The following is a 13,297-nucleotide window of genomic DNA, read 5'->3' on the forward strand; positions in this document are numbered from 1 at the left end:
AGGTGCTTTACATAGATTACTGACAACCCTCACAGATGTATACACATTTTACAGATGAAGAAACTGAAGCTCAGAGACATTAAAGAGTAAGTCCAAATTCACACAGCCAGGAAGAGGCAGAGCTGAGCCTCAGCCCCAGGTCCCATCCCAAAGACCACTGTCTGTTTTCAGGAGGGGACAGCCCTGTCCCTCTCAGGTATGTGCTCAACAGGAGCCTACACTGTCCTGCTCTCCAGGCAGAGATGTGAACAGTGGCACAGAAGCAGGAGAGGTCTTTGTGGGGCCATGGGGGTGGGGGCAGGCACAATGCCAGGACTGGAGAAGGCTTGGGGGCCACTCACAGGACTCGGAGCCTGGGCAGCTGTTGGCACATCCCTGGTGGGAGCAGCCGGATGCCTGCGCGGGTCAGGGTCCTGCAGGGAGAACAGAGGCAGAGTTGGCACCAGGCCTAGGGCCCCGCCATCCCCAGCCACCCCTCTCCAGCTCTGGGCCTGATACTGATGTGCGAGGACAGAGCTGACAAAGGAGAGAAGGGGTGGGAGACATAGGGCAGGGGGTGGGGCTGCGGGCAGAGAAATGAGCAGACCCTGGCATATGAGCATCAGGCTCCCCTGGGACCCAAGGAGGCTGGGGGTGGGAATGGAGAGACAGAAACACAGCCCAGGGCTCTCCTTGGCACACAGTCTGCAGGCCCTACTCCCATTCCGCCCCCACCCTGATACTGGTCTCCAGCAACACTGCGTCTGTAGGACAGGGACTAGAAACTTCTATGCTCCAGGGGGCTTTGGGGAGGAGAGATAGCCATGGGCAGGGGGTAGAGAGAAAAAACCCACTGCCGAGCTATGGGAACCAAGCACAGAGTTTGCTCCCTGTGCCTCAGGGGAAGGAGAAGAGATGGGAAAGAGAGGAAGGACCAGGGGCTGGGGTGGAGAGGGCTGCGGGGGCAGGTTGCAGAGCAGGCTTGGCTTAGGGACAGCGTCCCAGGAAAGACCCAAGGCCAAGGTCACCCTGGGGGAACTATTACTTTCTTCATGGAAAATTTTCCAGATGCCAGTGAATACAGGGGAAAGACAATAGAGGCACAGAGGAGCATTCCAGTCCCAGCCATGCCATGAATGAGCTGAGTGATGTGGGCAGGACAGTTGACTTCCAAACACTCACTCTGGGTGTTTGTCTGATTATTTCATTCATTCCCTGAAGATGTATTGAGTGCCTATTATGCCCTGCCACCCTTTCCCCACCCCTCATGCCACTCTACAGGATATAATAATAGAAAATATGAGAAAGTCTTTGTTGGAACCAAGCTTCAGAAAGGCAAAGGAGATGAATTTTCACAGCCCTCCTTTGCTGTCATGGGTCCGCAACTCACCAGGGGCTTGGGGTTAGTCATGTCAGAAAAATCCGAGCATAGCAAGGAGAGGAGGACCAGCCTCCCCACTCCCATCCCACCTGCTGCCCTCTAGACTGTAGGCAGTGCCACCTAAGCAGAAGGCCATGGACCCTAGGGGCCAAGCCAGGTGGCCTCTGGGCCAGGCTGGAGCCAGCAGCAGAGGCAGGCCAGACAAGAGGAAGTAAAGAAACTGGACAGCCTTGGGGGCAGCAGGGGAGGCAGGAGAGCTCCTTGGGGGAAAGCTAGGGTGCTAGGTCAGGCGGAAGGAGAGAGTATCCACTCACAGGATCTCCAGGCTGGTGGTGCCTTTGAGATCTGGGAACTCCTGGATGTCCATGGCACCATTCAGGGATCTGGAAACAGATGGCGATGAGCTCTGAGGGGTGGGGTCAGAGCAGCTTCACATTCAGGCTCTCAACTCCCCCCTCCTCCCCCACTCCCTTTCTCCCTCCCAGGGACTTACCTTGTAGGAAATGTTATCTTTCTCCACAACCTCCCTCAAACCACCCCCAGCCACTTAGGCCCTGGTGGAGGTTGGGCTTTGCTTAGCAGGGTCCAATCAGCCACTTTCTGAAGTTGACTCAGCCCACCCTAGTCCAGACAGAGCCCAAGTAACCTTGGCATTTAGGCCCCAGCATGTAAAAAACACCAGCATGGAACATGGGAGTCGGATGAGTCCTTGGCTGCAAGGGGTTTGCTTATTAGAGCCTGAGACAGGATCTCCCCAAAGTTGTCATCTGTGAGGGCTTTATCAGAACCTCTCCACTGGTTCTTTTAAACTGCTTTGAAATGATGGTTTTCCCCTCCCCATCTTCTAACCCACGAAGCTCATGGACCCAACACCAGATCTTCAAACAACAGAAGCACAACAAAATGGGTATTGTTAAAGACCCCAAGGAGGTAGCATGGGGCACAGAAATAAGCCTAGAATCTGAAGTCAAGGGTCCTGGGTTCATGCCCCAGTGTGACCTGAGAGCCTCAGGCTCCATCTGTAAAATGGGCTAATAACACCTATCTCACAGGGTTAGAATGAAGAAGAAACGTGATAACAGATGTGAGAGTAAATTTAGTGCTCTAAAGATGTTAGTTATGTTACTGTGATGCCACAATATGCTGAGAATTATCCATGGAAGGTCTTTTGAAGAAGTAGGACTTGAGCTGGGAGTTAAAAGAATGGGAGAGGGGGAACAAAGGAGTGTCATCAGGCCAAGGGTGATAAAGATGACACAGAAGGGGCCAAGGGACCTGGGCTCCAAGGTCGCTGGAGGACCAGCCTTGAGAACACACAGCATTCAGAACCTTATCCCCGTCATTTGTTCTTTCAGAAGGTGTTTATGGAACAGCAACCGTGAACAAGACTCAGGAGATCAAATAAAACTCCTTGACTAAGGAAAGGGGCTGTCTTCACCCACTTGAGATCTGGGAAGCCGTTACAGCTCAGGGAGGTGGAGGGAGCCCATTAAGTCCAGGCAGGTCTGGCAATAGGCCTGAGCTAAGAGGAAGCCTGCAGCCCTGAGGATCACACCTTCAGCAGAGGTTTTGCCCTGCAGGTGAGAGTCTGCAGGTGGGAGGCACAAGGAGGAGTGAGGAAAGGGAAAGGTCCAGGCTGTGGCAGCCCTCAGTGCCAACTTACAGTGTGTGCAGCTTAGGCAGGTACTGGAACGCCGACCTTCCCACAAACTGGATTGGGTTGTCATAAAAGTGGCTGGAAGAAAAAGACCCATATACCTAACAGTTATCCAGTCCTTCCAGCTGGGACCAGGCAGCCCTCTACTTTCTCCTATTAATGGAAACCCAGGAGATGGCACACAGAGGAAGGCACCCGTCCCATACTCCTGCCTCCCGGAGCTTTCTAGGAAGGTCCCTCCTGCGGCCCCAACCTGTCCTCCTCCCCTAAACACTGTTCACTGCCAAGAGCAAGTACTCACATTGTCTGCAGCAAAGGGTTTCCCATGAAGGCCTTTTCTGGGATAGCCTTGATATTGTTGTTGTGGAAACCCCTGGAAGACAACGCCCAGGAGTCAGTGTGGACACGGAGAGAAGTGTCAAGAGGGAGAGAGACGGAATTCCATGGAACTTTTGGACATATAAAGTGTGCGCGTGCACACACACACGTGCACACACACACACATACACTTTGGCTACATATATATATATATGTCTTCCTACTCATGCTAACTTAGGTCTCTGCTCTCTCTCCCCTAATACTTTATTATTCCCTGTCCCTATGTCTTTGCATACCCTGTTCCCTCCATGCCCTGTCAATTTCTCAAATCTCACCCTTCTTTCATGTCCCAGCTCAAAGAAAAAATGAGACCCTGGTGACTGATTGACAATGGAGGACTCCCAATAGTTTCTCATTCAGGCCTCTCCCTCCAGCTGGTGCATCGATCCTTATCTGATACATACATCTTGCATTCACACCTTCAAACTTTGGGTCAGGGTAGAAGGGGGTGGCATGGGGTTGGTACTACAGGTCGTAGGCAGTAGTTTGAGCTGTAAAGATGCTGTGAGCCTGAAAAGTTTGGGGCCCTGTTGACAGACCTTCAGGCCCCCTTAATCTGGTCCCACTCTAGCTATACAGTAGATCTCCCACTGTTTCCCAAGAGCCTCCCCTCCAGTGAGGCTGGTCTCCCTCCTGTTGTCATCCTTCTGCCCACTCAACTCCCTATCTGCCTCTTTACCTACATTGTCCCTTCTGTCTGAAATGCACTCCTCCACCCCCGCCACAGCCATCTAAATCCCATCCATCCTTTAAGGCTAATCTCAGGATACGTTAGTCCACAATGATTCTTTCTATGTTGCTCTGAACTCCCATGATCATTTTAGCTAATACTACACAATTTAGGGTTGGAATTACGTATTGCTTTATCCTGTTCCCTGTTTTATGTATGTTACTTTGCCTCCTCAACAAGCCTGAAGGATCCTGGGGGAACGGACCGTGCCTATCTCTCTCTTCATCCATGTTTAGCACCAAGCAGTTCTGGGCACAGTGGGTGCTCTGCTCGGTGAATGCTTAAATACAATAAGTAGTGGTTGTGGAGTCCCTGGGTGGTGCAAACGGTTAACGTGCTTGGCTGTCAATCAAAAGTTTGGAGGTTCAAGTCCACCCAGAGGCACCTTGGAAGAAAGGCTTAGCAATCTACTTCCAAACAATCAGCCATCAAAAACTCAATGGAGTGCAGTTCTGCTCTGCACACGTGGGTTCACCGTAAGTCAGAATTGACTTGGCAGCAACTAGTTTACTGGTGGGGAACCAGAGCCAACTCCTCATTTACTCCACAGGACAAGGTGCGAGCAGCTGGGGGCTGCTTTATGGGGTCACTCCTTATTCTTCTGTAGACACACCCCAGCCAAGGCAGGGGGCAGTGCCAGGCCCAGACTAACAGGAGGTAGCTTGCGCCATACGTCTTTGGGGTAGTACCTTCCCGGGCTGGAGTGGCCCGGGACCATTTCTGCTAATGACACACCCTTGGGAAACACTCAAAGCCAAGTTAATGAGGCCTGTGACTACTTAGACCTGCACTGGGGATGGGAGAGGGCCTGCAGCAACAGCTTTTACAAGGATCATGAGAAGTGGGGGTGTGAGGGAGACCCTGGGCCGGCTTCAGTCCATGCCCCTTGGGAGAAGAAGACACCCACAGAAACCAACAGAGGAGCTTACAGTTCCTGCAGTCTGCCCAGGGTCCGGATGGCTACAGGGAACTCCTGCAGCTCATTATAGTTCAGGTCTCTGGAATGGAAAGCAGAGCAGTCATTAGTGGGGAGGCTTAACAGGGCATGTCAGGGTCCCCAAGAAATGGAAACTTGGCTCCGGGGTTGGCCAGAGAAATGGGTTTTCCAATCTGTTGGATCCAGCTGCCAATGTCTGGAAACACATTTTCTGAATGTTTGTGCTCTATTCCTACTCCACAAATCCTCAGGCTTGGAGTCTTCCAGACAGCAGAGCTATCTTGAGGGGACACTTCAAGGGTATGGGTGTCTGGAACTAATTTTCTCAGAATAGTCCCCACTAGCCGAGGAAAATATCTCAAGCCTTTAGCTGGGGAGGGACGGAGGGAAGGGTGAGGGGATCTTTAACATCTTGTCCCCAGCATAGCAATTCCAGAAGGTTCTTCTGGTGTCTACCTTGGCTGTCTGCAGTTTCTGCTATAGTCTTCTACAAAAAGGGACAGACATTGTTTCTTATCCTTTTAAAGTTGGCATGACAGCTGATCTTTATTTTCTCTTACCTTTTTCTGTAACCTCCAAATTTTTTTTACAATGAACATACATCTCATACACAATCAGAAAACAATGAAGGTAATTTAAAAAAGTGGTAGCAGTCCAAATTGGCAAGGGTGTGGGGAAACAAGCATTCTAATCAACTATTAATGGGAGTTTAAATATGTACAACCTTCTAGAAGCACTTTGACAAACTCTTTTTAAATTAAAAGGTTCATATCCAGCCACTCCAAATCCAGGAATTTATCCTACAGAAAATTCTACATTCATGTGTAGAGATATCTGTACAAGGATGTTCGTCACAGCATTTAGGCCACAGGGGCAAAAGGCTGACCCGTAAGTGATCATGGTTCTGCTCCATTGACACTCTTAGGGGGCCTTCTGTGTTCATGCCCTTTGTGGCGATGACCAGGGTAAAAGAGAGGAGGAGGAATGGAAGAGGCCAGAGTGTGATTTTGATTTCCATTAGAGAAGATTCAGAACTGCCTGTGGGAAAATAGAACAGATCCCCCAAAGAAGGGAGGCCCACTGAAAGAGGAGGACCTTGAGATTTGAGGGAGATAGTAAAGCATGACTGGGAAGTAGAGAGTAAGAGCTACACAGGACTTTGAGAAGGTGCTGCTCTATGTTCTGTGATGGGACTCCCTCTCCTCTCCGCCACCTCCATGAGAGACTTCAGAAGAGAAGAGACAGCAGCTTTCAAAATGTTTACAGTTGACTTTGTGTTGCAGAGCAGTCGATAAGTTAGCCCCTTGTGGAAATGTTCTTGATGGGGTGAGGAGGGGTCTCAGCACACCCAGAAGGTTGTTGCTGGGGTGTACAGTCCTAGGCTTTGGCAATGCGGAGGGGGAAGACTCAGATACAACGCCCTCTTGAGCCTCCCAGGATGACCCCAGCCCATCTTCTTAGCCTCTTAAAGCCAGCCCCAACCTGACAACTTTCAGAGAGGACGCTGTCCAATGCCAGGGCCCGGGGACCACGTGGAGGCCCTTTAATTGCAGATTGACTTGGCAGGTTTTGCAGGTAAATACCATGTTAACACGGAGAAAATGACAGGCTCCTCTACATGACAGGGTCATTACACTTAATAGTCCACAGGTAGAGCCAGGAACCCGGCCCAAGGGCCATCAGAGCAGTGACAAGTGTCTGGCAGCCAGCGAGCTGGATAATTGTCCCTCCTCCCCCCTGCCCCCTGCACTAATTACCCGATTACCCTCAGACTCCCCTGGTGATCTTGGGTAATTCCAGCATAAACCCCTCTGCCCTGCTCTGCTCATTCTTCAGTGAGTCAGACACCTCTGCACCCCGTGCATCAGACCCAGATTTGCTCACGGAAAGGCTCCCACAGGCTGCAGGAGCGGAAGGATATAGTCGAGCTAAGGCCAGGATATGTGTAGAGCACTTTCATTGAAACCTGAGGCACTGGATTTGGAAGCAGGGAGGATTTTTCAAACTGTGAGTTTCCTAGAGTTCTACCACAGACTACAGAAGATGCCTAGAAAACCAGGTTGGGAGAGTTGAGGATGAAGGCAGTGGGATGAAATGGATGGACTCTCTTTGGACTTAAATTGCGTGAATGATTCACCCTCACATCACAATGTCTCAAAATCAGGTGTCCCCTTTTAACTCAGCTCAATTTATTCAGGAATTCTCCACTGTCGCCCAAGGAGAACTAGGTTTCCCATAAGTAACATGGGAGTATTTTCACTCAGAAGTCTTAATATTGCATTATCTCACATGCAAAGATTGCATTGGTCTGATGCAAAGTATTAGAGTCCTTGCTCAATATTCATCTGCCTGGAACGCTCCTCCTCAAACATCCGTGTGGCTTACTGCCCCACTTCATTCAGGTCTCTGCCCAAATAACACCCCATCGAGAGGCCTTCTCTGACCACTCTACTGAAAATGGCACACTCTGTCCTTCACTATTCCCTTACCTGTGTGGTACATTAAAAGTGGTCACAAATCCTTTACAACTTTTCTTATTAAGAGGTGGTATCTACCTCCCCACCCCTTGGGACTTGGCTCGCTTTGACCAATAGAATGAGGTGGAAGTGATACGTTGAAACCTGGGACCCAAGTCACAAGAGGCCTTGAAACCTCCACCTTTGCTCTTTTGGAATGCTCCCACCACCACGTAAGGAAACACGGGCTGGATTACTGTCATGGATTGAATTGTGTCCCCCAAAAATATCTGTCAACTTGGCTAGGTCATGATTCCCAGCGTTGTATGATTGTCTACCATTTTGTAATCTGATGTGATTTCCTTACGTATTGTAAACTATATCACTATGATGTAATAAGATGGATTAGCCGCAGTTATACTGATGAGGTCTACAAGATTAGATAGTGTCTTAAGCCAATCTCTTTTGAGATATAAAAGAGAGAAGCGAGCAGAGACACAGGGCAACCTCATACCACCAAGAAAGCAGTGCTGGGAGCAGAGTGTGTCCTTTGGACCTGAGGTTCCTGCACAGAGAAGCTCCCAGATCGAGGGAAGATTGATGACATAGACCTTCCTCCAGAGCCAACAGAGAAAGCGTTCCCCTGGAGCTGAAGCCCTGAATTTGGACTTGTAGCCTACTGCACTATGAGAGAATAAACTTCTCTTGGTTAAAGCCATCCACTGGTGGTATTTCTGTTATAGCAGCACTAGATGACTAAGACAATTACCAAAGGATGAGAGCCATGTGGACAGGCAGGACCAGCCAACCGCCAGCTCCAAGGCCCCTTAGACCCTTTAGCACCAGCTGAGCATCCAGATGACTGCAACTTCATGAGTGAGCCCAGGGGCGGGCTCCAGCAGAAAAACCACCCAGATGAGGTCAGCCAAACCACAGAATCATGAGATATAATAAATTGTTCTTTTAAGTCACTAAGTTTTGGGATGACTTGTTATGTAGGGATAGGTAACTGAGATATCTTGCTTTTTTTTCTTCATAGAATTTATTATCACCTGACATACATTTACTTATTGTCTTCCCACCCAATGAGAATGAAAGCTCCTTGAAACTAGGAATTTTGTTTTGTATTCTAAACATCAGAACAGTATCTAGCACAGAGCAGGCAAATACTTGTTGAATAAATAAATGAAAAGGTGTTGATAAACTCATCAATGAAAGACTTTGATGGATCCTTAGGGGACTTTATGGTTTTGGGGAAACATTGCTAAGATTTTGGGGTTGATGTCAAAAAAGGCACAAGTTATTCCTGAGCAGCACCATTAGGCATCTCCAGGACCACGGGGATTATGGCATGGATCCCAGGTGATTTGGCTATCATTGATCCCGTATACAGTTCATTGGCCCCATGTCAAGGCAGCCAGATTGAGTGATTCAATCTCTCCTTGGCAGTTTCTGGTCATAAATTTTGCTAGCAGTGGTCTAACAGACATTGGGAAAACACGTGGTAAAAGGCATGTGAACTAGGAGGCTATTTTTGTAGAGAAATGTGGGAGAATAAAAATTGTGCAAATGTCAAAAAGAATTATGCAAACTATATGCCAATGAGGTGGCCTGAATTTTCCCATTTGGATGTCTTCATAGATTCAATGACCTGGGTAATAGAAGTAGAGCCAAAGCTCTACTTCATTTGGTGTTGCGTAGATGTTATCTCTGGCTTTAACTGTCCAGGGAACGCGTCTTTGCAAATCTCTCTGTCCCGATTAATTCAATTCAGTGCCACGAACCTTTCTTGTCTGCCCAAAATACACAAAGAATTCTGCCTGGTAAAGTAGAAGATAGAGAGATGGGCAAGAAATCACTCCTGTCTTGACAAATGCATAAGACAACTAGACGAGTACCCTCACTCGGCAAGATGTGGTAAGTCCTGGAGAACACACAATGCATCAGGACCTTCAGAGACAGCAGAGACCACAGCCAGCTGGGAAGACCAGTGGGGTGGGGGTGGGGGGGGGGCAGAGGGGGGCTGCATAGAGATGTGACGTTTGAACCAGGTCTTCATGGTGGGACAGGATTTCAATAGGCAGAGAAGGAAGGGATGAGTGGGTTAAGCAGAGTGGGCATGATTTGGAGGAAGTGTGTGCTGTGGAGTTGTGCTTAGAAAAGAGCAAGTGATACAGTTTGATTGGAGCTGAAAGCTATAGCTGAGGGCAATGCTGGAGGGGTCCCCTCCCCTGGACTGTTGCATACCCTCCTAGCTGGTCTCCTTGCCTCCAGGCCATCCATGTGATAACAATGGCTGAGCATTGATGATGTGCCAGGCACTAAGTGCTTGCCAGAATGATCTCTTTTAATCCTCACATCAGCCTTAAGAGGTAGATACCCATTTCAGTTATACCCAGTTTACAGATGCCCATTATACAGTTACCTATTATACTCATCTTACAGCTGAAGAAAGTGAGACACAGAGAGATTAACTAAGTTGCCCAACACACACAGTTAATAGAAGGCTGTGGCAGAGACCACTATTTTCCCACCAAAATCCATTCTTTCTTTTGTCTGTAGCTGCACTGTCCAATATGGTAGCCACCAGCCACACGTGGTTATTTAAATTAAATACAAGTAAAGAAAAATAAAAATTCAGCACTCAGTTTCACTAGCCACATTTCAAGTGCCCAATAGCAACATGTGGCTAGTGGCTACCGTATTGGAAGGACAGACACAGAACATTTCCATCACTGCAGAAAGTTCTATTGGACAGCATTAGCCTATGGGAATAGGAGGAACAGCCGAAATGTAGCTCGAGTATATTTCTCAGCCTCCCTTGTAGTAGGTGTGGCCACGGACTAGATTGTCTCCCATGGACTGTGACAAAAGTGATGCATGTCACTTCTAGTCTAGGATTTATAAAACAGTCAGTCTGTCTCCTCCATGGTCTCACTCTCCTTCCACCAGCTAGATGCAAAAAACAATGAGGCCCTGAGGATGGCAAGATCCCAAAAAGCCAAGTTCCTGAGTCACCACATGGAGGAAGGCCACCCGTTAAGAACAAACACCCTCCTTGGTCTGTGTTACATGATCCAGAAATAAACTTCTATCGTGTTTGAACCATTATACGTGTTGGTGTATTTGTTACGGTAATTTAGCCTACCTTAACTAATTCAGTGTCACAGCCAGGATTTGAACCCTGGTAGTTTGAGACTGGAGCCCATACTCTTAGCAGCTACACTTCTGCTGAAAGATTTTTTTAAATGCAAAGCTGACCCTGTCACTCTCCTATGAAAAAATTTGAAAAGGTTTCCTCATTACTTACAGGACAAAGTTCAAATCCCTCAATGGACTCTGATGCCTTAACTAATCTTTCAGCTTCTTCTACCATTTCAACCCTCCATGTATTTTCACACCCTCGTGTATTTACTTGTGTCACTCCTGCCCTCAGCCTGGAATGCCCTTTCCCTACATTCTCAGCTGTTGAAATCCTAGTCATCCTTTGAAGTCCAGCTCAAATATACCTTTCTCCATGCATCCAACCCCATCCCTGCAGTAAGAATGAATCACTCTCTTGGGACTATTCTGGTGTTTTCTCCCTCAGTCTGTACAACGTTTAGCTGGTAATAATGATCATGTTAGTGGTAATAATAGTAATTATCATATAAGGAGCCCTGATGGCACGATGGTGAAGCACTCGGCTGCTAACTGAAAGGTTGGCGGTTCAAACCCACCCAGAGGCTCCCCGAGAGAAAGACCCAGCAATCTGCTCCCGTAAAGACTGCAGCCTAGAAAACCCTATGGGGCACTTCTACTCTGTCACATGGCGTCGCTATAAGTCGGAATTGACTTGATGACACCTAACAACAACAATTACCACGCAACAGTCACAGTTCTAAGTGCTTTACATATATTAACTCATTTCATTCCCATGCCGACCCTTTGAGGTAGGTACTATTAATACCTCCATTTTGCAGATGAGAAACTGAGGCACTGAGAGAGGTCACTTGACCAAGTCTCTGCAGCTAGGAATGGAAGAGCTTAGTTTGAAGCCCAGGCAGCTGGGCTCCAGAGTGGGGTTATCTGTATACATATTGTCCCTCCATGAACCAGGAAGCTTGCTGAGGTCAGGAAGGAATGGGTTCACTTTTGGATCCCCCCACAGCCCAGGCACAGGCCACTAGGTGAACATTCATTGTCAAGGATGATCATTTGAGCCCATTGTGCAAAGCCTGGAAACGGGCGCCTCCTTTGGCCTTTGCAGTTGGTCACTTTGGGGCAGTGACTTGACCCCTTGGACTTAAACTCTAACATGCAGACTCTTGGTGGCTGTGGGGAAGGCACAAGGCTCAGTTTGATTCCTCTTTTGTAGGGTGGGTTATGATGCCCTGACTTGCAGCTGGAAAACTCATCCGTGGCTTTATAGTCTGTTATAATCTTTAATAGCCCAGAATCAGCCAGAAGCCTAGGAAGAGTTAATTGTTCTGTCTGCTGCTCCTTGGAGCTGGAAGCAGACAGGGAAGGGCTGAGGTTAAAGAGAAACCATTCCCAACTCCAGCCAGAGCTCAGTCTGGAAGCTGCAGCTGTCCATGGCTAACCCTCCCCTTCATCTCGTCTGCCGTTTCCAGCCAAATCCAATCAAAACTGATGTTAAACCCATGCAATTGGTAAAAGTAGCTGGGAAGGCAATCCAAGCCCCAGTGGGCTCAAGGACCCACATCCCCAGTTCCCTCCTTTCCATCTGGCTATGCAGGAATGGCCAACTCCTGCGATCCCTAGGGAGCCTCCCTGTGGGTTCAGAGGGCAGAGCTAGCAGGATTTTGCAATCATCTTGTCCAGTGCCCCCTTTTAATTGATGAGGAAACTGGGACTCAGAGAGAGAGGTAAATCATTGCAAGTCCTGGAGCCAGGACTCGAACTCCAGCCTCCTAGCTCCTAGTTTAACACACTTTCCACATACTATACAGAGCTGGATCCTGGCTAGGCTCCAAATAGCGGGCTAAGAAAAAAGTTTTAGGGAGAGTGGGAAAGAAGACAAATGGAAGGGGAGGATTAGGATTTTGGGGGAGTTTCTCTGGGTGCTTATAAGCATGTCAAGGCCAAATGATTATGATCTGTAGTTTAGATGTCTTTTTGTACATTATCTGTGTTAGAGTCTGTGTTATAAAGAGCTCGTGTCCTCTGTGTACTGATAGCGTCACCTCGAACAAGTCACTTAACTTTTCTCAGCTTCTGGTCCCTCATCTGTAAATCAGGGATACCCACTTCATAAGGCTGCTCTGCTCATTTGATCCAGAGTCTAGCACAGAGTAGATGTTCAAATGTCAATTCCTTTTCCCTTTTCTAATTACTAGACATTAAGCACTTCTGGCTGGTGCAAACAGTTAATGCACTGGGCAACAAACCAAAAGTTTGGCGGTTCGAATCCACCCAGAGGAGCCTCAGAAGAAAGTCCTAGAAATCTGTTTCCAAAAGGTCACAGCCATCGATGACCCCTATGGAGAGGAGTTCTACTCTAACACACATGGGGTTGCCATGAGTCCCTGGGTGGTGCAGTTTACGCTCAACTACTAAGCTTAAGGTTGGTTGTTTGAACCCATCCAGCTTTGCCATGAAAGAAAGCCTTGGTGATCTGCTTCCATAAAGATTACAGCTAAGAAAACCCTATGGAGCAGTTCTACTCTGTAACACATGGGATCACCATGAGTTGGAATCAACTTAACAGCAATGGGTTTGGTTTTTGGTTTGTCTGTTTTTTTGGTTTAGACACTAGAACAGACATTTCTATTCATTA

The 13,297-nt window shown here is 48.2% G+C and overlaps 1 protein-coding gene across 1 annotated transcript in view; it reads right to left on the reverse strand.

The window, feature by feature from the left end:
• The window catches only part of LGR6 (leucine rich repeat containing G protein-coupled receptor 6), a 144,826-nt gene that overhangs the window by 14,308 nt on the left and 117,221 nt on the right, over window positions 1-13,297 (reverse strand). The window contains exons 9-13 of the mRNA XM_004375284.2: window positions 5,055-5,123; window positions 3,319-3,390; window positions 3,024-3,095; window positions 1,675-1,743; window positions 342-413 (exon numbers count right to left, since the gene is read on the reverse strand). Coding sequence (XP_004375341.2) covers window positions 342-413; window positions 1,675-1,743; window positions 3,024-3,095; window positions 3,319-3,390; window positions 5,055-5,123 — 354 coding nt within the window. The remainder of the gene's footprint in view (window positions 1-341; window positions 414-1,674; window positions 1,744-3,023; window positions 3,096-3,318; window positions 3,391-5,054; window positions 5,124-13,297) is intronic.

The sequence above is a fragment of the Trichechus manatus genome, unplaced genomic scaffold (assembly GCF_000243295.1).
Source record: "Trichechus manatus latirostris isolate Lorelei unplaced genomic scaffold, TriManLat1.0 scaffold00035, whole genome shotgun sequence".
Classification (NCBI taxonomy): domain Eukaryota; kingdom Metazoa; phylum Chordata; class Mammalia; order Sirenia; family Trichechidae; genus Trichechus; species Trichechus manatus.